Source organism: Gekko japonicus, unplaced genomic scaffold, assembly GCF_001447785.1.
Source record: "Gekko japonicus isolate JY-2015 unplaced genomic scaffold, Gekko_japonicus_V1.1 scaffold719, whole genome shotgun sequence".
NCBI classification, from domain to species: domain Eukaryota; kingdom Metazoa; phylum Chordata; class Lepidosauria; order Squamata; family Gekkonidae; genus Gekko; species Gekko japonicus.
In genome coordinates this window covers 141732-166956 of record NW_015175991.1, presented here as the reverse complement: position 1 = coordinate 166956, position 25225 = coordinate 141732, and the positions used below count along the sequence as shown (strand labels likewise).

The window sequence follows — 25225 nt, the reverse complement described above, 5'->3', positions numbered from 1 at the left end:
GCAAAGGACCGAGCCGCCCAAGAGAGAACTCCCAAACTTGCGCCCCGAAACCACCCGTAAGACTTCATCCTACGCCTAGCTCTCTCTCTTCTCAGTAGCCAGGCAGCCTTCCAGTCCTCCTACTCCCCGGGAGCTCGAGCTAACTGAGGCGGGGACTTCTAGAAACCCCGCCCCGGGAGCCGGCGGCGGTTGTGGTGACAGTTCCGCCAGCAGCTCTGAGGAGGGAGGGCCTGGTTGGCCTTGCCGGAGGGTGTGTGCGAGAGGAGCCCTCGGGGCTGCCTCTCCAACCGGGAAGGGGGCCACCATGAACAAGTCGGAGATGGCGGACGAGGCGCTCTTCCTATTGCTGCACAACGAGATGGTTTCTGGGCTGTACCGCGCCGCGGAGCAAGGCGACGGGGTGAGTGAAGGGCTGAGACCCGCCGCTCCTGCGAAGGAGACCGGCGCTTCCCGGTTGAAAGCCGGGGGGAGGGAGGCTGTAGTGACTCCAGGCTGGCCTGGCTGTGAGCTGCAGACGGTGGTACCGTAAAGACACGAAGCGCGGTTGCGGCATAGAGCTCCCAGGTCCGTCCCCCCGTCCCCCCCCGGCTTTAAGGCGCTACAGGACCTTTCGCTTCAGTTCGGATGGCCCTCGGGACGGGGCGGAGGAGTCCTCCATTGGACTCAGAATCCACAAACGTTTATAAACGCAACGGATATCTCTTAAACGCTTCACCGTCACCCGCCTCACGCCGTGGAAACCGTAGTTTTCCGGTTGCCCCGTTTTTCTGGCTTTGCTGCATGAACAGGTTGGGTAGACCTCGCATTCAGTGCCCAGGCTGCCTTACTGGCAAATGAGTAGGGGTGACACAGGAGTCTCTCTCCCTCCCCTCCTCTTAAGTGGGGGATAGAGAGGCTTGTCCTGCTTAGAGTTATTCTGATCTAAGTCCATTGGTTTCAGTGAGCTGAGACTGGATAACTCTGCACCGGATTGCTCTGTTGGCGAGCTAGTTGTTAACAAGCTCCATTGATTTAACTGGGCGTCACTTTTGGTAGTTTAATCAACGGGTCTTATTTATTTGTTATCCTTTTATAAAGCCATGGATTTGTTTCATCAAGTCTGCTAGTATGCTGAGCTGTAATGCCCCATGATCGTTGCTTGTCTTTTCGTAGCAGGCTGTAACCTGAATGACAGAAACTACCTTTTTAGGGTTGTTGCTTTTTGAGAATCCTCCTCTGCCCATGGAGATGAAGATCATGACTTTTCAATAAGTAGGTTGGTAACTGTTGGTTCTAGGCCCATTGGTTCTAGAAAAGAGTAAGAAAAGAGCTTGGTTATGCTCATTGTTTTGGAAAGACCTTTACCAGAGTTCTGTTTCTTCCATGTAAAGTGTTAAAGGCAACTAGTGTTTACATCTTATTTATTTACTTCATTTATACCTGGCCTTTCTCTCCAGTGGGGACCAAAAGCAGCTTACATCATTTTCCTCTCTTCCATTTTATCCTCACAACAACCCTGTGAGGTACATTAGGCTGAGTTTATGTGACAGATCCAAGTTAGTTTGTGTGACAGGTTCAAGAGAGCCAGTTTGGTGTAGTGGTTAAGAGTGTGGACTCCAATCTGGGAGAACCGGGTTTGATTCCCCACTTCTCCACATGCAGCTGCTGGTGTGACCTTGGGTCAGTCATAAGTTCTTTCAGAGCTGTTCTCTCGAGGGCAGTTCTTGAGAGAGCTTTCTCAGCCACACTTACCTCACAGGGTTTCTGTTGTGGGGAGGGGAAGGGAAAGGGATTGTAAGCTGCTTGGAGGCCTCTTTGGCTAGTGAAGGGTGGGGTATAAATCCAATATCTTCTTCTCTTCTTCAACCAGCAATCTCCCTGGTAGAATAGGGATTTGAACCTGATTCTCCCAGATCCTAGTCAGATGTTCTACTTCCAGCTATACCTCTCAGGCCCTAACTTGCAAACCTGATGTGGCAAGAGACTATCAATGCAATCTTAAACAGAGTTACATCCTTCTAAGCCTGTTGACTTCAGTGGATTTAGGAGGGTGTGGCTCGTATAAATGAAGTAAATAAACTTTGCTTGGGATTGTGCTGCAACAGTGGGGAGACCTGGGTTCAAATGTCCATTGGGTCCTGCAGGTCACATAGTGATATTGTACCACTCACTCTCACAGTCTGACCTCAGGATTGTTTTGAGGATAACATGTATGCTACCCTCAGCTCCTTGGAGGAAGGGCATGATTGAAATGTGAGAAATAGTTAAAATTCTTTTATGTAGATTTGCTACAGGATTGCAATTTTTGTGCTTTCAGGAAAATGGACGATGCATCACAAAACTGGAAAACATGGGATTTAGAGTAGGACAAGGGTTAATAGAAAGGTGAGTAGAACCTCTTTTTGATACATCGCTTGACTTTAAATATTCCACCTGGTTCTATATATCTTTTTAGGAGTGGCATGAGGACAGCTTTTGAAAGACGCTGTGTACTTTGTATAGCAAGAAAAGCACAGGAATAGACATATCAGCTTCCAGCAGCTTGGTGTGTTATTGTGAAATAGTATTCACTTGTAGTAGAAAACTGGTGAGACAATATATTGGTGTTCGGTTGGTGGGTTGTCACTCACACAGCTGGCTTGCACCAAAGACTGGTTGCATCAGTAGCACATGGACCATTTTCTTTGCTTTACATTTTTTAAACATAGGAGAGAAACTGATATGAAACAGAACAGGTCCCATGTTGCAGTTTGGGGATAAATGTTGACCCTGTGTTTGAAGATGTTGAACATTCCTATTCTAATGACTGTTTTTAATTGTTTTTGAAATCTGCTGGAGCTCTCATTGTGAATGTCCTCCAGTTTTCCTATTCAGATTGATTTTCCCTTTTATGTGGTACCTACATCTTATTCTGAAGACTTTGAACAATGTTGGGGTGTTTTCATTTCTGAAGTTTAAAGTGCATGATTTTATTTATTAACTGAACTCTCCATAAAGTTGTGTTCATATTTAGACTCTTTGCAGTTAAACTATTTGTTTGATTGTCTAAGATGGGGTCTCCAACTTTGTTCCACCTGTGAGCATGTATTGAATTCTGAGACCAGGTAACTGTTACCACAGCAAAATGGCTGCCAGGTGGGTTGGGTTCACTCTGAGAACACTGGAATGTTCCACAGAATACTTGGAAGCATCCTCTTATGACAGAGGTAGTAGTTTCCAAAAAGATTTGTCCTGGACTTTTCTGAAGTACATCCTACTCCAGTGAAATGGATGAAAGCCAGGACTGGGCTTTTGCTTTGGGGAAAAAGCAAGTGGGCACCAGGAAACACATCAGTGGGCACCATGTTGGGGATCACTGTAGTAAGACAACAGTGAAAGAGAAAACTATTTAATATAATTGAGTTTTGTTGAACAGTTGATATCAGCACAGCTGTTATTATATTGTGTATGGGTAAAAAACAATGAAGTCGCTGTAGTAACTATAGGGTTGTATTTTTCAGGTCCCTTAGATTGTCATGGGTGAATTTAAACAATCAGTTATCTCCCCATGAAATCAGTGTGTTTAATGCTGTCTGGATTGTACCCATGCTTTTTAAGAAAGCCACATGAATTTCTTCTACACATAGGACTGGATCCAATGAATGGGATGGAAAGGAGGGGCTCAGCTTTCACCGGCTTCTTCTTCTGCATCAGACCTCCTGATCCATGGTCATGCTGTTCCTGGAGTGGTGGGTGGGGTGTTACCTGTGTCTCAGGAACAGCATTTCAGGGGGTGGTGACAAATTCATGACATGCTAATGGAAACTGCTTCTGTCAGTGAAAATGTCTGTTAAGGTCAAGCGCATATTTTGTTACCAAAACACATTATTGTATTTGACAGCTTCTTCAAGATAATTAAACAAATATCTCTACTCTGAATTCATTTCTCTTAGGTTTACCAAAGATACTGCCAGATTCAAGGATGAATTAGATATTATGAAGTTTATTTGCAAAGATTTTTGGACTACTGTATTCAAAAAGCAAATTGATAACCTCAGAACCAACCATCAGGTATTAATATTGTAAGAATATGGAATTTGTAGTGCAGCTGGACATGTTGCATATCAGTACTAAGCTTGAAAATAAAAAGCTGTGATTACATATACCTGACTGAACTTGAAACATAAATATATTGATTTTAACTCTTATCCTACACGGAGTTGACTTAAAGCAGAGACATAAAGCAGAGATAATGCTTTCAGCAAAATCATGTTACAGAACTCTTGCTGGATTAGGCCACTTCCTCCTGTAGGTGAGGAAATGAAAATAATTTTGATCCCATCAAAACACATAGAACATAGACATGTTACATACAGGTTGTTCTTTCTCACATTCTAATTTTCTATGTACTGAGAGAGTTTTTTTTTTTTTAAAGTAAACTGGGAATGTTCAAACATTGGACCCCATCTTATCTGGCAAGAACTGAACCTCATGTTTTTTCTGTCATATAGTTGGATTCTTTCTTCAGAGCAATGTATGTGGAGTTGTATTCCAGTTATCTGGATGTTTTCAAAGAAAACAAGTATTACATTGCAAGAATAGTACTTGTATCCCAGTTGTTAGACTTACAACATTGGAAAGCAAAGCAAGCATGTAAAACAGAATAGACTGAGGCTCTTACAATTCAAGGAAGAATTACATGCAGTGAAAAATGCAGTTCTAAATCAACCTGGCAACAATTTATGGATTGTTTAGAATAACTGAAGGATAAATATGAAACAAAGATAAAATGGCAGTCATTGATGGGTTAAAATCTCTTCACATAACCCATGCAAATGTTAAATTAATTATATCCGCTATCACTTTTTTTAAAAAAATGGTAGTGATTATACAGTTTTTTGCCTGAACTGTGTAAGTTTTAAAAGTAGTAATAAAATGAAGTTAAAAATTCTGAGGATGGTCTGTCTTGGATGGGTGGGGGGAGTTTAAGGTGACAGTCACATGTAGTTTGACAGAGGCATGCATGTACAGATGTGTTGGACTGGCTAGAGAAATCAGTGTACGGAATCTGTTGTGTACACTCAATTCCTCCATCCAGCTAGGGGTGTGGTCCATATGTATATGATTTCTAGCTGGATTGGGATGTTAGTATTCTTGTCTTCTGTCTGAAATGGAGATAGTTATTCATTTCTGCAGGGCATCTATGTACTCCAAGACAACAAATTTCGTCTCCTGACTCAAATGTCTGCCGGTAAACAGTATTTGGAACATGCACCTAAGGTACGTATTGCATCATAGCCTATGTAGGTTAGTAATTGTAGATTCAAAATTAGAATTCTTCACTTAGTTGAATTTTAAGTTTTATGAAGATGTTCTTTTATATGCATTGAGTGTGATTTGTTGGGGAAATTAGGAGTGCTCTGGCAAGACCTAACCATGGTGTTGGCAGAGCACTCTTAGCATCTCAAACACTGGGTGTTAAATACTTTTAGAATCCATATTATTTATTTATTTATTTATAATCAAATTTATGCTCTCCCTGCAAAGCAGGCTCAGGGTGGCTTCCAACAACAATACAACAATACAAAATAAAAGCATAAATAGTACAGAATTAAACCACAAGAATTAAAATACTGCATTACAAATGTTACAAAGTACTGGCAGCAGATAAAATAAACAAATGAGATGTTTTCAAATAAAGTGCTTCGATGTTATTCCACATAAGTGTTTAAATGTTATGTTGCTCATTCTTGAGGCAGCTGCTGATGTCAACATTACGGGCCGTGCACTAAGATGGCGGCGGCCCCTAGTTATATGCCTGGTGGAAGAGCTCCGTCTTGCAGGCCCTGCAGAACTGTGAAAGGCCCCGCAGGGCCCTGATCTCCTTTGGGAGCTTGTTCCACCAGGTAGGAACCACCACCAAGAAGGCCCCGGCCCTAGTAGCAGCTAGCCTGGCCTCCCTCGGGCCAGGGAGGGTCAACCGATTTTGAGACCCAGACTGTAGTGTTCTCTGGGGTATATATGGGGAAAGGTGGTCCCGTAGGTATTTTGGACCCCGGCCATATAGAGCTTTAAAGGTAAGAACCAGCACTTTGAAGTGGATTCGGTATACTATTGGCAGCCAGTGCAGTGTCCTCAGCACAGGCTGGATGTGCTCCCATCTAGGGAGACCCATCAACAGCCTGGCCACGGCATTCTGCACTAGTTGCAGCTTCCAGATCCACAGCAAAGGCAGCCCCATGTAGAGAGCAATACAGTAGTCTAGTCTCGAGGTAACCATTGCGTGGATCACTGTAGCCATGTCAGCAAGGCGAGCCCCCTAATCCCCACGTCGGCGAAGCAGTGGACTAGTAGCTGATGGTCAACCGTGTCAAATGCGGCCGACAGATCTAACAACAACAGCACCGCCGTTCCGCCTCGATCTAGATGCCTCCGGCGGTCGTCAGTCAGAGCGACCAGCACCATCTCCATTCCATGACCTGGGCGAAAGCCGGACTGGAAGGGATCTAACACAGAAGCGTCATCTTGGATAGGAGAGAAACTGCAGCTGTATCGCCACCGCCCTCTCAATCAACTTGCCCAAATAGGGAAAATTGGAGACCGGCCGGTAGTTAGTCAATTCGGCCGGGTCTAAAGATGGCTTTTTCAAGAGAGGGTGGACCATCGCTTCCTTGAGTACCCCAGGGAATTGCCCCTCTAAGAGCTGTTAATCAAGTAATCGGATGGTCCTGATGAAGCCCAGACTCTTCCCCTTTCTGACGAGAAGATTCTGACTGGAGTTATCCCTGTCAAGGCCCATCTAGATGTTTTAACTTCCTGGCTGGAACTCAGAAATGTAAACAATTTTTTTAGAGCAGAGTGGCCAGGTGCATTGTCAGGCTGAAGAGCCTCCTGCCATGTCTTATGGGAGAGAACCAAATAGGGAAGCCTAAGACAATTCAGGCTGCAGTACAGAACTGCCCTGTCTTGCTTATAATTCTGCCACGTGGTGGTGGGGGGACACAATAGCTGTCCTGACTTGCATGCATTTGTGTCTACAGATCTGTATATATGGGGAGGAGGGTGCCACAAGAATGGTGCCCCCCCCCTTATGTAATGAACAACAATGAATGCCTGCAGAGCGTTCTTTACAAAACTGGAAAGGGCAGAAGTGGTCTTGTTAAGATTTTTTTTAAAAAAGATATGAATAGAAATAAGCTAACAGAATTTTTTAAAATGATTTTCGTATCTGTGGGCATGCTATATGGAAATATTTTATTGCAAGTTAGGGAGATGAATATTGGAAGGGAAGTATACTTTACATAGCTTGTCCTATTTGATATAGCTGGGTTCATATCTTTGTATTAATAAGAAGACTGATATGCTTATTGGCCCTCTGTCTGCACTACTTACATGTGTGACAAGATTGTTACGTGATTCAGTCTACACTTTTGAGGCTGGCATATGTATGGATAGGAGACATGGTGTGTCCTGACCTTAATAAGCAAAAATGTAGTCCTGTTTAGCTGTTCTTTCTTTTCGTATTATTACATTTCAGTATTTGGCATTTACTTGTGGATTGATCAGAGGTGCTTTATCAAATTTGGGAATAAAGAGTATCGTGACAGCGGAAGTTTCAGCAATGCCTGCATGTAAGTTCACTTTGTATCTGAGAGAAAAATGGTACATATAGGTGTGATGTAATGTAAAGAAATTGTTCCTCAGTGCATTCTTTATATCAAGTGAGGTCAGTGATTATCAGCGGCTGTAAAACTGTTGCTCTTAAGAGTGTTACAAAGACTAACAAAAGCAATCAAGGCTGGATTAAGATCTACTGAGGCCCTGTCTAGAAGCCTTCCCCTCCCATGTAATTTGTTTGTATTTAAAGGCCCCTCATAAGACCCTTAACTGTAGCTTACTTATTTTGTGCATAAATCCAGCTTTGAAAGTGATGAATTCCAGAGAGGAAAGCAGTGCATACCATGTTTTTTGTAGATTTCCAGTTCAGCTCTACAGGGTTAAAAGGACCAGACTTTGCCCTAGGTCCCCAGACATTTCTAAACCCAATACACAGATCTCATTTGAGCCAATTTAATATGGCTATAGTTTTTGGAATGCTGGAGGGGCTGCTGGGGTTTCTTTGCCCTCTCACAAATCAGTTAGAGACTTTATGCACTGCATTATTATCAGATGCTGTATTTTCCATTGTAATTGCCTGAAACCTGAAGCCTCTCTCGGGTTGCTATGCAGAGAAAGGCAATGGCAGACCACTTCTGCTTATCTTTTGCATTGAAAGCCCCATGGTTTGCTTATTGCAACTTGAAAGCATGCTATTATTATTATACTCTATTTTTGTCCCTCTGGGTACCCAAAGGACTTTACATTTTCCCACCTCCATTTTATCTTTACAGCAATCCTGTAAGGTAGTTTCGGCTGAAAGTGAGTGACAGGTTGTCACCCATTAAGTTTCCATTGCAGTGTGGAAATTTGAACATGAATTTCTGACATTCTAATCACCAGCTATGCAGTTGTAAGCAGAATTATACCCTTTCAAGTCCATTGACTTCAGTAGACCTAGAAGGGTATAACTCTGCTTAAGGTTGGCAGAAGGTGTAACCAACTCAGATTTGTTTAAATATGGCTGGATGCATTGTACAAGAGAATAGTATAGACTCAGGCAACTGCGTTTTTTGAACTAGGTTAATAGTTGCTTCAGCTAAGTAAGGTAGATACTTTATACATTCCTTCTCTTTTGTTTTTTGACAGGTAAATTTCAGGTGATGATACAGAAGATTTAGAAAATGTATAGAAGAAAACACCTGCCCTGTAATATCTTGAAATTGTATATTTTATTTATAATTGCAGTTTAATGCAAATGTCCTGTGTCTATGTGAAACGTTTTGCCAAACATAACATGATAGTTATCAGATGACTGTTGCAGTTTTTTAGTAATGTCCCATTTATGCATGTTTCTGGGAAATACAAGTATGTCAATCGGATCCCCGATTAAATACAAAGTTTGACTATCTGATTTGTTGGTTTGGTCTAGCAATGCAGAATTTATTCTGAGTGGCCTTATAAACACACAAAATCTCTGAGCTAACAGCTAACCACATTCTAAGGTTCTATGAAGTTGCTGATGTTCTTTTTTAATGTTATGGTATGCACCCAAGTTTCTATGTATACAATGAGATAGCCTGGCAACAGTCTTTTTCAGGATGTGGGAAGATAATTGAGGGCAATCATCAACACCCCCTCCCCCAAGTGGATTCTTTGGTGAGAGTCCTGCTTTATTCATACAGAATTTTCAGAAGAACCATGTATATTCTATGTTTGTATGTACTGGAATTTTCCCAGGCCTTAAAAGCCAGGGTAGAATTCTTAATGTGACTTTTCTGTAAAAATGAATGGCACTGCAGTCTTCTGCCTTTAGCAATGCACAACAGATTATATATAGATAACCCCCAGTTATGTTGTAAATTGACTAATATATTTTGTCTTGAAAAGCTAGAGCAGGCTGTATATACTGAAATATCATACTAAGTGTTTATAAACCTTCTGGCCTGATCTGAAATGGGGCAAAATATCCCCTTAAATGGTCTGTGAATGCATTGGTTGCAATGCATTGGTAAGGCTATGCATTGGTTGCAAATGTATGGGATGTCCCAAGCTACATTATAAATAAACTTTCATGGATAAGGGCTCACTTCAGATGCAACGTGGGATCCGCTTATTGCATCTGAAGAAGTGGACTCTAGTTCTTTGTGGGTTTTTAGAGGCTACAATATTCTCTAGTTTACTTTTGCTGCTGGAGACTAACACAGCTCTCTCAAATCAGATTATAAGAACATAAGCCAATGTTGGATCAGGCCAATGGCCCATCCAGTCCAACACTCTGTATCACACAGTGGCCAAAACTGCCATCAGGAGGTCCATAAGTGGGGCCGGGACACTAGAAGCCCGTCCACTGTTGCCCCCCCCCCCAGCCCCCAGGAAACAAGTGAACCCTTCTGTTTGAACCCAACTGCTCAGCAATTTCATTGAGTGCCCACGAGTTCTTGTATTGTGAGAAAGGGAGAAAAGTAGTTTTCTCTACGTGCACTATCCCATGCATAATCTGGTAAACCTCAATCATGTCACCCCTTATTATTTCTCCAAGCTAAAGAGCCCCAAGCACTTTAACCTTTCTTCATAGGGAAAGTGTTCCAACTCTTTTATCATTCAAGTTGCCCTTTTCTGCACTTTTTCCAATGCTATAATGTCCTTTTTGAGGTGTGGTGACCAGAACTGTACACAGTATTCCAAATGAGGTTGCACCATTGATTTATACAGGGGCATTATGATACTGGCTGTTTTGTTTTCAATTCCCTTCCTAATAATCTCCAGCATAGCGTTGGTCTTTTTTTTTTGCAGTCGCACACTGTCTCGACATTTTCAGTGAGTTATCTACTACAACTCCCAAGATCTCTCTCTTGGTCAGTCTTCGCCAGTTCAGACCCCATCAACGTGTATTTGTAGTTAGTATTTTTGGCCACAGTGTGCATCACTTTGCACTTGTCCACATTGAACCCCATTTGCCACGTTGATGCCCACTCACCCAACCTCAGCAGGTCCCTTTGGAGTGCCTCACAATCCTCCCTGGTTTTCACCACCCTGAACAACTTTGTGTCATCCGCAAATTTAGCCACTTCACTGCTTACTCCCAATTCCAAATCAATTCAATTACCTTTACAGGCATTGACATTAAAAAGAGTAATACACAAAAGTTAAGGTAAAGAACGGATACTAATCAAAGAGGGAAAAATGTTCTAAGATAGTCTAAAATCAATATAAAATAGTCTCAATTTCATATCTCCTGAAAACAAGTTTTGTATTACAATATTGTACTATGAATAAAAAAGAGCAGTCTGCAAGAGCTCTGCCACAGAAATGGTTATATTTTCATCATCGCTGTTTAGCAAGTAGAGCAATTTGTGTGAGTCAAGAAGCTCTCTGATACCACCAAGTAATGACGATAAAATGCGCTGTCGAATATTGGCATAGTAATGTCATTCCAATAACTTGTGAGACATCGTTTCAACAGACCCACTTGCACAGGGGCATAGTCTGTTTAAAAAGGGATACTATTAAACCTCCCAGTTAAGATCGCTGAGGGGAGAGCACTGAACCTGGCAAGTGAAAAGGTTCTATGTAACACTGGAGTCTGAAGTTGGTGAAAATAGCTAGTAGGATGACCCACAGTGTACAATATCCCATGACAGAGGGGAGCATTGGACCCAGTACTGATCCCTGTGGTATCCCACTGCTCACCCTCCACTGAGAAAATTGCCCATTTATACTCACTCTCTGTTTCCTATTAATTAGTCAGTTTTTGATCCACAAGAGCACTTGTCCTCTTATCCCATGACTATTGAGTTTACTTAGGAGCCTTTGATGAGGAATTTTATCAAAAGCTTTCTGGAAGTCAAGGTAAACAACATCAATTGGGTCCCCCTTGTCCACATGTTTGTTCACCCCCTTAAAGAACACTAACAGGTTAGTGAGACAAGATCTTCCCTTACAGAACCCATGCTGAGTCTGCCTCAATAGTTTTTGTTCATCAATGTGCTTACTAATTCTTTCCTTAATAAGTTTCCACCAATTTACTCAGTATCGACGTCAAACTGACTGGCCTGTAATTTCCTGGAGGATGTATGCCATCTGGGCCTGGTGATTTATCAGTTTTTAAGTTGTCTATCAGTCGTAGGACCTCCTCTCTCATCACCTCAATCTGACTCAGGTCTCTCAACACCTCTTCCGAAATCAGTGGTTCTGGAGTGGGCAAGTACTTCTCATCTTCCACAGTGAAGACAGAGGCAAAAAATGCATTCAGCTTCTCAGCCATTTTCCTATCCTTCAGTACTTCTTTTACCCCTGGGTCATCCAAGGGACTAAAGTGGTTAATCTGTTTAACTATAGCAACATTAATTAGGGAGGTGGGGGAGGGTTAGACATTTAGTCAGTTGGAAACAAACCTGAGTACACATCATGAACTTTGGAAGATCTGTTATCTGACTAGAATTTATGTGGGTTGACTAGCTCATGTTATGAACTATTTTTAGCCATTTTAACAGCATGGGCCAGTACAAAGACTTAACAGACCTCAAAATGCTCAGATTTATAATTCAAGACAATTAAAAAAACCTTTAATGTAAAACTGAAAAAGGACCGATACAACTTTACATTAACTGATGGGGGAAGGGGAAAATCTGTACAGATCTGATTTTTAAAAACCTGCTGGGTTTTTAAAACAAGTTCAACAGTCTTGCTCCATGGTTTGATTAGGATGAGCTTGCAGTTTGGATACAGGTCTCACAGCAGTTTGCCGGCAAAGAAGTTGACAAAGTGTTCAGGCGCCCTGCTGTTGACATCTTTCAAGTTGAGTTGACCACAACTGTTGCTAAAATCACTTTGAATTACTGTTCTTACAATCCAGCAAGGTCATACTGGAAGGTAGGGCACAGCTGCAGTTCTTCACCCTTAAGTCATATAGGAGCTGACTGAGTATATTGGCATGGCATTCCCTCACAGTTATTATGATAGGCCATGCTTCTTTGCTCTCCAAACTTTATCAAGCTGGCTCATCGGCCAGATCATGCTGGTCAAAGTACCTGGAGGGGAGAATAAAAGTCATGAAAATAGAAAGAATAGGAAAAAATACCCCTTAAATCTAAGACTTGAATATGCTGGAGATGTAACAAATATCTACTGTCAACTGAACAATGGTGTATTAAGGAAGGGACAAAACTACAATATATTTGATTGTCTTCAATAAAAACAGCCAGGGAAGTTCAGGACTAGACAGAAGGCCAGAAAGCTTGAGCAGAAGCGAAGCATACAGGTGGTTTTACTAGACACAGCATTAAAACAACAAAATACCTTGCTTTGGCAATATAAGAGTCTCTAGCGTGTGAAAGAGAAAAGTGGTGAATTCTATAGTAATTAAATTCCATGGTGAGATTCTCTTGCCCAATTTACAGCACACTCTTGCTCAGGGATCAAAATACATGATCTCTAATGCAAGAGGAAGACTGCTCAAGGATTCTATAGTGTTGCTGCTGCTGCTGCTTATTGGTGCATGATGCTTATCATAACCTTCCCAAAATCATCCATGTTACTTTGGATCACAGCCTAATAATGACTGGATTCTGTTTCTTAAAACTTTAGAAAGTAATTGAACAAGCAGTCAAATCAAAGGCCCAAGCCAGTTCTGCTAGACAAGTTACTGAGGAAAACAGCGAGTCTGAACAGCACATGCAGTTTCTTAAAGAGCCAACTCAATAGATAAGATATCTGTCATACCTGCCAACTAAACAAATTAACAAGTTCAGAGCAGATACTCTTTCTTCATTCTTGTTCTCCTACAACAGAGTAAAGCAGAATTAATGCAGCATACATCTGAAGTTTAGGGAATGTCAACATTCACAATTCTGAACAAATCTGGCAAATGTCCAAAACCCCAAAGATAAGCTAGTAAACAGCGGCCACTTAAATATGACCGTCAGTATTCACTGGTGCATAAAATGGTGAAATACCAGTTTTTGGATATTCAGAAAACTGAACCTGATACATTTAACATTCTGTGAACGTCAATCACAGATCACAGTGAGTACTTGGAATGCTTTTTGTTAGGTTCTGAACTGTCACTTTCAGATGGTATAATGGAAAACAAACCAGGAACCAGATAACTGAATGGAATGACACGCACACGCAAGAGAATATTTTCTAAATAATTTTTATTCAATAATTTGTAGAGTCAGCTTACCTCCAAAACTCTCACTTCAGAGCATCTTCTGGCCAATTGCCGAATCAGGGAGTGAGCCTCTGGTAACAATGGTTTTTCAAGACAGGCCAGCAAAGCATAAAGCCATCTGCCCTACAGGAATTTAATGGAAGGTGCATCCTGAAAGTAATGTTTCACTACTGGTACTTCATCCAAGCAAAGTGGGGGAAAGCCATTTTTAACATATGCCCATAAATGTCCTGATCCCAGGTCTACAGGTTAACCAGCCTGAATATAAATGATTGTTTCTTAAGTCCATGTCAAACAGACATGCACAAGATTGTGTACTGGTTAAAATACTGGACTGGGGTCTGGGAGAGCTAAATTCAGATCCCCACTCTGCCATGGAAGCTTGCTGGGTGACCTTCAGCCAGTCACTGAGCCTAAACTATCTCACAGGGTTGTCGTGAAGATAAAATGGAGGGGAGGGGGAACAATGCTGTAAGCTTTTTTCGGTCCCCATTGGGGAGAAAAGCAAGGTATAAATATTTTAAAAATAAGTCTAATTTAGCCTGTAACATGCACCTATCCAGGCAAGCTGGGTTGTGCACAAGGTTTTGAACAGCAGACATAGAGCATGCAGGTTCTGTCTTTGTAACTGCTGTGTTAATACTAAAAGATTTAGGTTTCATTTTTGGAGTCTACAGTATCTACTTAGGTTTCTATAAGTTCAGGCAATCATTCTATCTGTAGAGAAGGACCATCCCTGGGATGCAGAAAACTGAGATTCAGAAAAGCGTATTGTTGAGAAGGCCATATAATAGGGGCATAGTTCTACTAATGGCTAAGCAGGCATTTCACTAAAAGAGACCCTGGACTGACTGAATGTGCATCTGGGCCCCACGCTACGGTTGGAAGGCCTGTGGTACAGTAATCTTGCTGATGCTCAACTGGTCTGGGTAGGGATGTAGTAACAAAACCAGTCATTAAATATTTCTGTTTTTCCTTCTGCTAAGCTTCAAGAGGGACAGTTTTCTTGTCTGCTTTTCAAAATGAACAGAAGAAATAAAAGTTACCAGTTCTGAAGTAAATTCCTTCTCTGCAAACCAGTTTATTAGATATTCCAAGACACTGGTTACTGTTGCCTTTTAAGAAGGAAGAGAAGCAGCTATGAAAAACAACCCTCTATATGGTGCCTCCTTATAGTCCTTGCATTGCATTACCAAACAAGAAGTACACTTGCACCTGATGTTTCATGAAACATTAGATATAATCCAGAAACCAGATGTTTAAATCAATGGCAACCATGGCTTAAGTTCACATGCAAAGCAACTATGTGATATCAATGCAGCTTCATATTTTGTGATGCTATGAGGTAGCAGCTGGCACAGTGTGCCCTAAACATTTTTTCCACTGTTCCACAAATAGGAGGATCAGACTATAAGTGACAAATATTCTTATATGCATACAAATATAGAGAGCATTTGGGTTAAATCTGAGGCCCATGCTATGGTTCGAAGGCCTGTGGGTCCTGTGGCTGGGGGAGAGCATCTGGGTCGGGATATAGGCTGCCTGATCTTGATGGAGCGCTGCTGACATCGGCACAATCCATCAGGAGTTTGGGAGTGATCTTGGACTCTTCCTTGAATATGAAGGTCCAGGTCACACATATTGCCAGATTGATATTTTTTCATCTATGCCAGGCTTGGCAATTGGCCCCCTTCCTGTCACACCCCAACCTGGTCACAGTAATCCATGCAAAGGTCACCTCCAGACTAGATTACTGTAATTCACTTTACACTGGCCTGCCCTTGAAACTGACCCGGAAGCACCAACTGATTCAGAATGTGGCGGCGCAAGTCCTGATGGGAACATCACGGACGGCACATATCCATCCGGTGCTGCACCAGCTACACTGGCTCCCAGTTGAATACCAAGTCAAGTTCAAGGTTTTGGTATTGACTTATAAGGCCTTGAGTGGTCAGGGACCAATGTACCTAGGGACCGTCTCCTCCGTTATGTCCCTGGGAGAGTGTTACGCTCCTCAGATAACAACTTGCTGCCGGTCCCTGGCCCTAAAGATATCCAGCTGTCCTTCACCAGGGCTTTTTTGGTCCTGGCCCCACCTGCTGCTATTCTGCCAAATACCACCAGGGCCCTGTGGGACCTTATGCAATTCTGCAGGCCCTGTAAGGCAAAGATGTTCCACCAGGCTTTTGGTTGAGGACAGCAATGGTTTCTTTCTTGGCTGGCACACTTTCTCATTCCTCCTGCTGTTTATCTTCCCCCCTGCCTGCAAAGTAGCCGGCAGTCTGAAATCGGATTAATCAGTATTTGCCATCTCTTTTCTTCGGATATGTGTTATTAATATTTTAACGGTTTTATCTGGTTGTCTTTTATGGATACCGTACATGACCCAGAGCCTGGCAAAAGCAGGGATTGGGCAATAAATAAATAAACAAATAAATTATAATTACACTGTGGGTCCAGGTACAGTATAACTTTCAGCAAGCTATCTGTATGATGCTGTTTCATTTGGTAAGAACCATCACGCATTCACTGAACACACAAGGAGGGAGAGTGAGCCTGCTGGCCCCACCCCCTGCCTCCATGCGACTTCCTGATCATCCGCAGGGGCAACTGCACCAAGGAAGTGGCTGCGTGAACTCTCCTTCCCCAATGATCAGCCTGGAGAGAGAGTTTGAGCAGCTGACTTGTCTGTCATATGGAGGCAGGGCCAGTGTGTTCAGGGCTCATGGGGTGCTGTCACATGCACCAGGTTACCCTTATGGAAGGAAGTATAAATAACTAACAGCACATCTACAAAAAACTCACCACCAACCCCACTCAAGAATGACAGTAGTAAGAGATACCTGATTCATTCTGCTAACAATGCTCAGCAATGGAGGAAAGCCAACCTGGGGTGGGGAAAGCCATCAGAATACGTAAAAAACTAAAGTATTTATAGGAAATATAAAGTAATTGCAAATGTACAGGTTATCAACTTTTATCTTTGTGCTTTCTACCCACCTGTATGTAATCAATTCCTTGATTTTCATCACTGTATACTTTAACACCTGTATTTAAATACAACGTTTCACCCAGACAAAACCTTTTCCAGCCTTCTTCGTCATCTGATGTGGGCTGAGGAAACCAAGCAAACAAGATTATTTTCTCTGTTTTAATAAAACAAAAATATTGTGCCTCCCTAAGATTACAGAGTGCACTCAAACACAAATGCTAATCCTACACTTTTAGTTAATAACAAGGCACTGCCCTGTTGTCTATCTCAACATCACTCAATGAGAAGAGAAAAAGAAAGGTGACCCAAAAGGCTGTAGTCCTCAGACAGCTTGCTCTGCAGTATTCTGGAGCAAATGATCCGCCAATCAGGATTACAATGTAAATTTTACTCACCATCGTAACATTACTGTCCAAATGCTGGGATTTCCAGTGGTCCCTGTGTTTGTACACACTCTGGAAAATTGAAAAAGTAAAATCTCATATGAACTTTTTACTACAGCTGCTGTGTTTAGTCCAGTTATTCAGATCAAGTGATTAAAAGCCTTCTGACCAACTGAAAAGTTGCCCCCATTTAATCAAGCAGATATTTGAAAATCTGATTTTTTAAAAATACTGATACTTATATAAGTTGCAGATGGCAAACAACAAATGAGAAAAGGCATTCCCTTCACTGTCATACACAAAGACTGTTTGTAATAGATTAGGTTGTAATAGATTACCTAAAAACAAAATCAAGCCTTTCCCCCCCAGAACTGTTTATACTCAGATGCAAATTTATGAAGATTTAATGAATTACCTAACTTCATCAACATCATGTGTAACGCAACAACGCAGATTTCCTCCCTCAAGTGATGGGTGTAGGCCTGCATCCTATACTTTCTTTGGATTTGCAGGCCTCTTTGACCACTTCTGAGGCAGTGCTTTATTGCAGGGTGCACTTCCACTCATGCGACACTGTCTTTTAAGGAGCCAAGAAGTGGCTAGCGCAAGAAGAATGTACTCTGCAGTGGAAGACTGCCTCTGCAGATGATGAGGGCCCTGTTGTCACATAATTTTACTAGTTTTGCAATATTAAGCAAAAATAGAAATGAATGTGCCCAAAGCCTTATTTGCATAAAATCTTCAAGGGAAAAAAAACAAAATGATGAGTGACAGACATAAGTGCTAATTTTTAAATAATTTTTCAGAGGACAAAAGTTTAGGCCACAATAGGACTCTTTCCATTAAAAGAAGTCTCTGAAAAATTAGTCTAACTGAGAATGTAATGCCTTTTGGATCTGGCACTGCAGTAAACTCTCCTGAAAATGGGTACTATGCGATCAGGACCTTCCCAAGTAAGAACTGCTGCAAGCCTGGACAAGAAAAAACACCATATAAGATTGCTGGATTTCTGTGCACGTGCAGTAGTCACCTGGCGAATGGCTGAAAAGTGAGCCACTTGTTGTTGTTGCCATTTCAGAGTTGGTGAGTATCCTTCAGGGGCAGGGAGGCATCCTGAGAGCTACAAAAAGAAAGGGAAGAACTATTAATGCTAGACTGACAATCAATGTTCCCTCTAAGCTATGCAGTCGTGTGAGCAAAAATTCTACTTTGTGAGCGAGTGATGTGGCTACTGCATATATTAGTTTGCTCTGGAGCCATCCTTCCTGAACTAAGACAAAAAACTGTGAGCCGGAGGCTAAAAAACTGTGAGCTAGCTCACACTAACTCAGCTTAGAGGGAACAATGCTGACAATATCAGTTCTAAATTCTTGTGTTTTTGGGTTTGTTTTGTTGTTGTTGCTTTTTTTGCCATCAAATCAAGCTGTCTTCTGGCAACCCCTAGTGGGGCTTGAAGGCAAGGGATGTTAAGGTGGCTTGCCATCACCTGCCTCTGCGTATTCCTTGGAGGTCTCCCATACTAGCCAGCTTAGCTTCTGAGATCGGTCAAGACCTGAATTCTTGACCCATGCATTAAAGGTATTTACATTTTCTCTCCTCATTACAATCCTGTAGGTAAGGTAGGCTGAGAGAGAGATTGCTGTATGGCCACACAGAGAGTTCATTCACTATAGAAAAGATCAGGGAAAACTCAAATCATATTGAAGTAGATGAAACACTCAAGAAGCCCACAACACTGTCTTCTACCTTTGTAGCTCACTTTCTGTATGATGGTATGCCACGCCTTAGACAGTTTGTTATGCTGACTGTTGCACTGTTTTCCAGTCCCGTAATTCTACTTTTACTGCATTGTTTATTGGAGGCGTTTTGTTGTCTGACTGAATTGTTTTTATATGTTGTAATCTACCTTGAGACTCAGCGAAAAAGGCACACTATAAATGAAGTAAATAACCCATAGCAACCTAAAGTTTAATGTTGGCAAATTGCAACCAACAGGGGTAGCCTCTAGTGTACTCTGCCACGAGTCATGGGCAGAGGCAGAGCGGTACCTCCTTCATAGTGGTGGCAGGCTGTATCACATGCCAAGACATGGATTAGAGGAAAAAGATTGCTTCCAAAACACACCACCTTGTCTGGCACTCCTACCCTCTAAAACTAGTTTGCCATGTGTTGCATTTATTTGCCTCTGTGGAGCAAGAAATAATAAAGCCTGGTCTTGCTGGCTACAAATAACTAGCTAAAATCTGTGGAACCCTGGCCCAGACAACATTAAGTTAAAATCACTCATCAAGATTCAGAGAGCGGAGAGAAGCAGTGACTGTAATGTACAACAAATGAAAACTGATTAGTTGCTAGAACCCTGGAGACAGTGAAAATATTGATCCAGATATTACAACTGCTTGTACTACATGGGTCCTGTCATGGCTCAGGTGGGGTGTCACCTGATGCTGCCACCACTCTGGTTCCAGGCTCCTCTGAGAAGGCCCAGAGCACCCTCCCAGGCCTTTAGACCTCCCATTTGGCCGAATAATAGGCGTGAGGACCAAGCAGAGTGAACAATGAAAATAATTTATTTTATAGGAGGTCAAACAAACAAGGTGCAGAATAATAACAGTAAGTGGGTGAAAAGAAATCAAATGCCCTAACGCGTCTAAAAATATACTGTCCCTAGCTCACTATCGTGGCCTTAGACTACTCACCCTTCCCTCAGGATGAGGGTTTCTTCCCCACAGCAGCCTCAGTCCCTTCTGGCTCTGTTCCCTGGGAAGAAGAACAGCTTTCCCTCTTGTACCAGTTCCTATATTCCCCAGCCCTCTTCTTCCCTATTGGTCAAAATCGGCACCAAAACTTCCCAAGGCCTTCTGGGGTTTGTAGGCCCAGCCTCCCTTACTGCTAGCCAGGCTCCCTGGGCCTAGTAGGCCTCTGGTGGCACAGGCCAGATCATGACAGGTCTGTTTTGCTAAAACCTTTTAAGACTGGCCTGCACCACAGCAATTCCAAGTTTTGTTCTGGAAGACTAGACACCATCTACATGAACTCTGCAAGAAGCTTTGTTATTCCCTTCTTTTTCCTTCTCCCTTTCTTTCTTTCCCTCCTTTTATCCTTCTTTCTTTCCCTCCTTCTTTCCCCTTTTCCTTCTCTGTTTCCCTTTCTCCTTCCTTCTCTCTCTCCCTTTTTTCCTTCTTTCTTTCCCTTTCCCTCCTTTTTTCCTTCCTTCTTTCCCTCCTACTTTCCTTCTCTCTCTCTTTCCTTCCTTTTTTCCTTCTTTCCCTCCTTTCCTTCTCTCCCTATTTGATTCTCCTTCTTTCTTCCCCTACTCCTTCTTCTTTCCTTCTTCCCCTCCTTCTCTCTTTCTTTCTTCCCTCCTTCTTTCCTATAATAGGGTAAAAATTCTTCTATGATTGCTGATATCTAAATATTTGATGTAAGGTCTCACAGCTATCTTGTTAAGTGAACTTACATCAAATACAGGGCTCCTAATCCTGCTCACGTCCATATATTGGTAATCCTCCATCCTGATTGTACAAGGTGTTTTATTGGTAATCCATAAACACCTTGTACAATCAGGATGGAGGGTAGTCTTGCTGAACACTCAGCATGTTACAGCCACAGTCCACTCTTAAATGAACAAGAGAACACCGTGGTATAGGGGCTAGAATGTTAGACTAAGATGGGTCAGGGGAAAGGATTCAAATCTCTGCTCAGTTGTGAAGCTCACTATATGACTTCAGACCAGCCACCGCTGTTGTGAAACCATAACAAGGAGATTCTCAACGTTTACTGCTGCCCTGAGGTCCTTGGACCATGCAAAACAAATTTTGTCACCACCTTTCCCCAGAACTTACTGAAATATTCACTGTCTGTTTCTTTTTCAGTTTTCTTGGGTCAATCTGGGCCACAACAACATCGGGGCATTTTGCAGCTTCAATCCTACAAAACAAGAAAACAAGTGTCCCAATTTTGTTTTTAATGTCTTCCAGTTTCTGGAGATGCACAGAAATTATCCAGGAATTCTTACATTTTTTTCACATCTAAAAAGATTTTTCTATATGACTAACAATACAACAATGATTTAAGGAAGTTACCACAATCTCCCCTACTTTTCTGTCCCAGCTGAGCTCCTGCAGGGCCTCTCTATTGCCTTCTTCTCTTTCATATAATCTGGATTTTTTTATAGGACCCATGAGATCTTCATAACAAGTGTCAATGCTGACCACTTAAAACCAAATTATATTTTTATACACCAACATTCCACAAAAATTTCTTGTTTGCTGTACTGAAGCATGCAGTCTCACAGCTGAAACACAACTGTCTTCCTTGGAACCCTAATCTCTCACCTGCTGTCTCCCCAGTTCTGAGTAGTTGCCAACTTTTTTACTGACCCAGCTCTTTTTAAAATACCAACATGGCCCACAGAAACGAAGTAGCTAAAACTTTCTCCACATTACGTTCATGCACAAAAAAACTTTACATGAAGATGGCAACTCTGCCCCGACAGTACTCTCTCATAATTATTTCTAAACTTGCGCCAATCGATATATGGCTTGAATAAAATGGAAGTTTTGGATTCATAGTCCCATAGCCGAAGTTTTGAAGGCAACTGAGCCTTTCTTATAAAATCTTTGCAATCCAGCATTTTTTGGTGGTTTAAGTATTTCTTTTCGTTCTTTTTTGCTTTCTTTCTGAAGCAGCTTTATTTTTAGGCTGTTTTCTGTCTAGTGGCAGAAAAGGTTGTGACAGAGATTATAGAATCAAAATATTTCATTTCAGACTATAATTTGGCATATTTGATGAAGTGTAAAGGTAAAGGTTCCCTTGCTCGAAAGCCAGTCGAGTCCGACTCTAGGGTTGTGGTGCTCATCTCCGTTTCCAAGCCGAAGAGCCGCTGTCTGAAGACGTTTCCGTGGTCATGTGGCCGGCATGACTAAACACCAAGGCGTACGGAACGCTGTTACCTTCCCACCGAAGCGGTACCGATTTATCTACTTGCAATTTCTTGCTTTCGAACTGCTAGGTTGGCAGGAGCTGGAACTAGAGATGGGAGCTCACTCCATCATGCGGCACACTAGGGTCTCGAACTGCTGAACTACAGCCTGCAGTTCAGCGTCTTAACCACTTGAGCCACCGCAGATGAAGTGTGCAAACCAATTAAAGCTTATAGCCAGAATTAAAACATTATTGGTATTAAAGCTGCCACTGGACTCAAACTTTGTTCTATAATTTTTATTGCAATTCACTGTATAAAAGTAGAATAAAGTGTTCCTTATTTAATCCACATGTATTCATATTCTGAAACTCTCTTGGGACAATAGCCTGCCTTGCCAAAACACAGGACCCGTGTGGCACCTGGCAGGCCCCAAGGTTTGTGGGCCATATTCAGCTTGTGAATGGGTCACAAATTATTCTGGCCTCTGCGTGGCCAAAGTGCGGCTTTTGGAAGCCACACCAAAATAGACACACAGCAGCGGGATCACACGGATTCCCTGAGCCGCGGCGCCGTTGCTCCCCGGCATGATCAGATGCCGGGGAGGAAGCCACGGTCGGGAGACCGAGGCAGCTGGCTGCGCATGCATTTGCATGCACAGTTCGGCCAGGAGCCGGGATGCGCCGGCGATCCCACGGCCACGCTTGCCGCGGCCATTCAGGTAAGACCACCTCTGTCGGTGGGGGTTTTTTGCTGCGGGGGTTTCTGGGGTTAGGGACTGATCGGGGACGGGTGCGCACCACTTCCCAGATGTTGTGGTGAGATCGCGCCCATTTGCTGCAGCCCCGATCCGTCCCTCACCCGGGCCAAAACCCTCCGTGTGACTGGGACCGTAGTTGATCAAATGGGTGCCTTCTAACACCGAGTGAAACCCAGAAAAAAGTGCATCTGCACTGCATTAATTTCAATTACTCTTGTGTAGATTTTACCCCCCCATTTATTCAATGATGCGATACTACTACCAACCAGCTCCAGACAAGCAATGTTACAGAAGGAGCATAGGCAGAATCAGACTATTAATGAAAATAAGCGTAGGCACCTTTATCCAACAAGCCTTGAAAATATACCGCATACCTACAGGAAGCAAGTAGATTCTTCATTAAGATCATATAATATAAACAACCCCATTCGGTACTAGTTGCCAAATCTAGGCAGAACGTAACGCGCTTGTTTATAGAGGAAAACGCGTGTCTAGTTGAACCTTATGGAAACTGTGAGCGCACTAGAAGAGGCAACCCGGCCGATCCAGTTATCTTAATACCGACTGAGTGACGGCAAGCATTTCTATTCCTCCCTACCACCTTACGGAAGGGACGGCTACAAGCCCATCTCCAAAAGGAGGGCCGGATCAATCCACTCACCAGGGGCAGCCCCACTCCCAACCCTGCTCTTTCTCTTCTCTCCACTGCGGCGGGCGCAGACCCTCGATCAGCTCACTTACTGAACCCGCTTTAAATACTCTTGGGGTGTTCTGGGGGGCACACTAGGATCGAAATCCTCCGCGATGTCACAATCCTCCACAGGCAAAAGCCGGGGCATCAATTCCTCGACCGACGACTCCATGTCACTCCCCCTCCACCAGAACAGCGCTCTTCGACAGAGAATGCACAACGCATGTGCAAAAAGAGCGAAGACGCCCATGACGGCACAGCCGCGACCGAAATGCAAAATCAACGCGCCACTCCCCAAGCCCTGGGGACCCCGGGGGGGGGGGAGGGGGGAGAGGAGATAGCCTCGCTGTTTGAGAGGGTTTTTTAAAATGAGGTTTCCTCGCAAACCAGTGATCTGTTGCATGCGCGTTGATTTGCTACTCTCCAGTTTCTTGAACTTTTGTGTGGTTTGATGAAATACGGCCTGAATTCTAGCTCACTCTTCTGTCGTTGTAAACAAAATGGCAATTTTAGATTCACAAGTGAAGCAGTGTTCCCTTTAAACTGAGTGTGAGCTAGTTCAGTTTTTTTAGCCTCCGGCTCACACATTTTTGCCTTAGCTCAGGAAGGATGGCTCCAGAGCAAATTAATTTATGCAGCCAGCAGCCAAATCGCTCGCCCACAACTTGAATGCCAGTCGCTCACAAAGTAGAATTTTTGCTCACAAGACTCCACAGCTTAGAGGGAGCATTGTTCACAAGCCCTGAGCAGAAGTTTTGAATTTGAAGACAAAAGTAGCTCACATTAGCATCCTTCTCTTTTGTCCTCACTTCTCTGCAGTTCACAGAAACACAATTAGAACAGGAACCTTAGTTGAGTATCAAAGGCAAATTTTCTCTTAATTACCTTCTGAATGCCCGTGATTCTGTACCACTGACTGAGCCATGGCCCCTCTCCCAGATGCTTAACATTTGTACAAAGAAAGCTAGTGGACAGTAGATGTTGATTGTGTGCATGTCATAATCCTTACTAAAAGTCTGAATATTTTTACATTTACAAAATGAAAACAAGGGACTTCCAAACAACTTCGGGATGCTAGCTTCCAGGTTGCAGGATGCTCATCTCCAGACTACAGAGATCAGTTCCTCTGGAGAAAAGGGATGCTTATTGCTTCAGAGGATGGACTCTGTGGCATTGTACCCTACTGAGGTCCCTGTCCTTCCCAGGCTCCACCCCCAAATCTCCAGGAGTTTCTCTACCTGGATCTAGCAACCCTACCCTCCCATCCTCTGCCAGTGACCAGGGGGTACCTGGCAACCCTAACAACACTTCCCAAAATGAAAATTTGGGTATAGATATACTTAGGTGGGTGACAGTGTTAGTCTGCAGTAGCAGAACACAATTCAATTCCAGTAGCACCTCAAAGAACAAAATATTCCAGCACCTTAAGCTTTTGGGAGTCAAAACTCACTTCTTGCCCCTCCATTTTATTTGGACTATGTAAGGAATTTACTCAACTACTTTAGGGTACAAATATATTAGATGAACATTTCTTTCTTCAAATCTGAGTCTTAAATAGTCTTACTATTTTTACAAAGATCCTGCCTCAAAAAAACACAAATGTGTTCACTTTAATTTTCTTCACTTTGTCAATGAAAGGCAAAACAGTTTTGTAAAGATTGTTTATTCCAGTCTACTTTAGAAATGTGTGTACCATCCCTACACATTTTATTAAAAAACTTTATAAAAATACAGATATATACACAT

At 42.7% G+C, this 25225-nt stretch overlaps 2 protein-coding genes across 2 annotated transcripts; one reads left to right on the top strand and one right to left on the bottom strand.

Annotated features, from left to right (window-relative positions):
- TRAPPC6B (trafficking protein particle complex 6B) lies at positions 1-9843 on the top strand. The gene is made up of 6 exons (XM_015426365.1): positions 1-400; positions 2297-2364; positions 3912-4029; positions 5155-5238; positions 7496-7589; positions 8704-9843. Exons 1-6 carry the CDS (start codon positions 305-307, stop codon positions 8733-8735), a joined length of 492 nt encoding a protein of 163 aa, XP_015281851.1. The 5' UTR covers positions 1-304; the 3' UTR covers positions 8736-9843.
- Positions 9844-12148: 2305 nt separating this feature from the next.
- On the bottom strand, positions 12149-23689 carry GEMIN2 (gem nuclear organelle associated protein 2). The gene is made up of 10 exons (XM_015426363.1): positions 23530-23689; positions 20950-21034; positions 18135-18224; positions 17117-17176; positions 16730-16843; positions 16573-16617; positions 14776-14844; positions 13742-13852; positions 13279-13337; positions 12149-12587 (listed from the first exon to the last, which is right to left on the bottom strand). The coding sequence occupies exons 1-10, from the start codon at positions 23649-23651 to the stop codon at positions 12548-12550; spliced, it is 795 nt and encodes a 264-aa protein (XP_015281849.1). The 5' UTR covers positions 23652-23689; the 3' UTR covers positions 12149-12547.
- Positions 23690-25225: the final 1536 nt, after the last annotated feature.

Excerpts from the sequence above, each read along its gene's own strand:
- GEMIN2 (XM_015426363.1), bottom strand. The coding sequence starts at position 23,651 with ATGGAGTCGTCGGTCGAGGAATTGATGCCCCGGCTTTTGCCTGTGGAG. Across the intron at positions 14,845-16,572 it reads TTGTTAGCAGAATGAATCAG|GCAACAGTAACCAGTGTCTT; the intron begins GTATCTCTTACT and ends CCTTCTTAAAAG. Across the intron at positions 13,853-14,775 it reads AGGAATTTACTTCAGAACTG|GGCAGATGGCTTTATGCTTT; the intron begins GTAACTTTTATT and ends AAATTCCTGTAG.
- TRAPPC6B (XM_015426365.1), top strand. The coding sequence starts at position 305 with ATGAACAAGTCGGAGATGGCGGACGAGGCGCTCTTCCTATTGCTGCAC. Across the intron at positions 4,030-5,154 it reads ACCTCAGAACCAACCATCAG|GGCATCTATGTACTCCAAGA; the intron begins GTATTAATATTG and ends TCATTTCTGCAG. Across the intron at positions 7,590-8,703 it reads AGTTTCAGCAATGCCTGCAT|GTAAATTTCAGGTGATGATA; the intron begins GTAAGTTCACTT and ends GTTTTTTGACAG.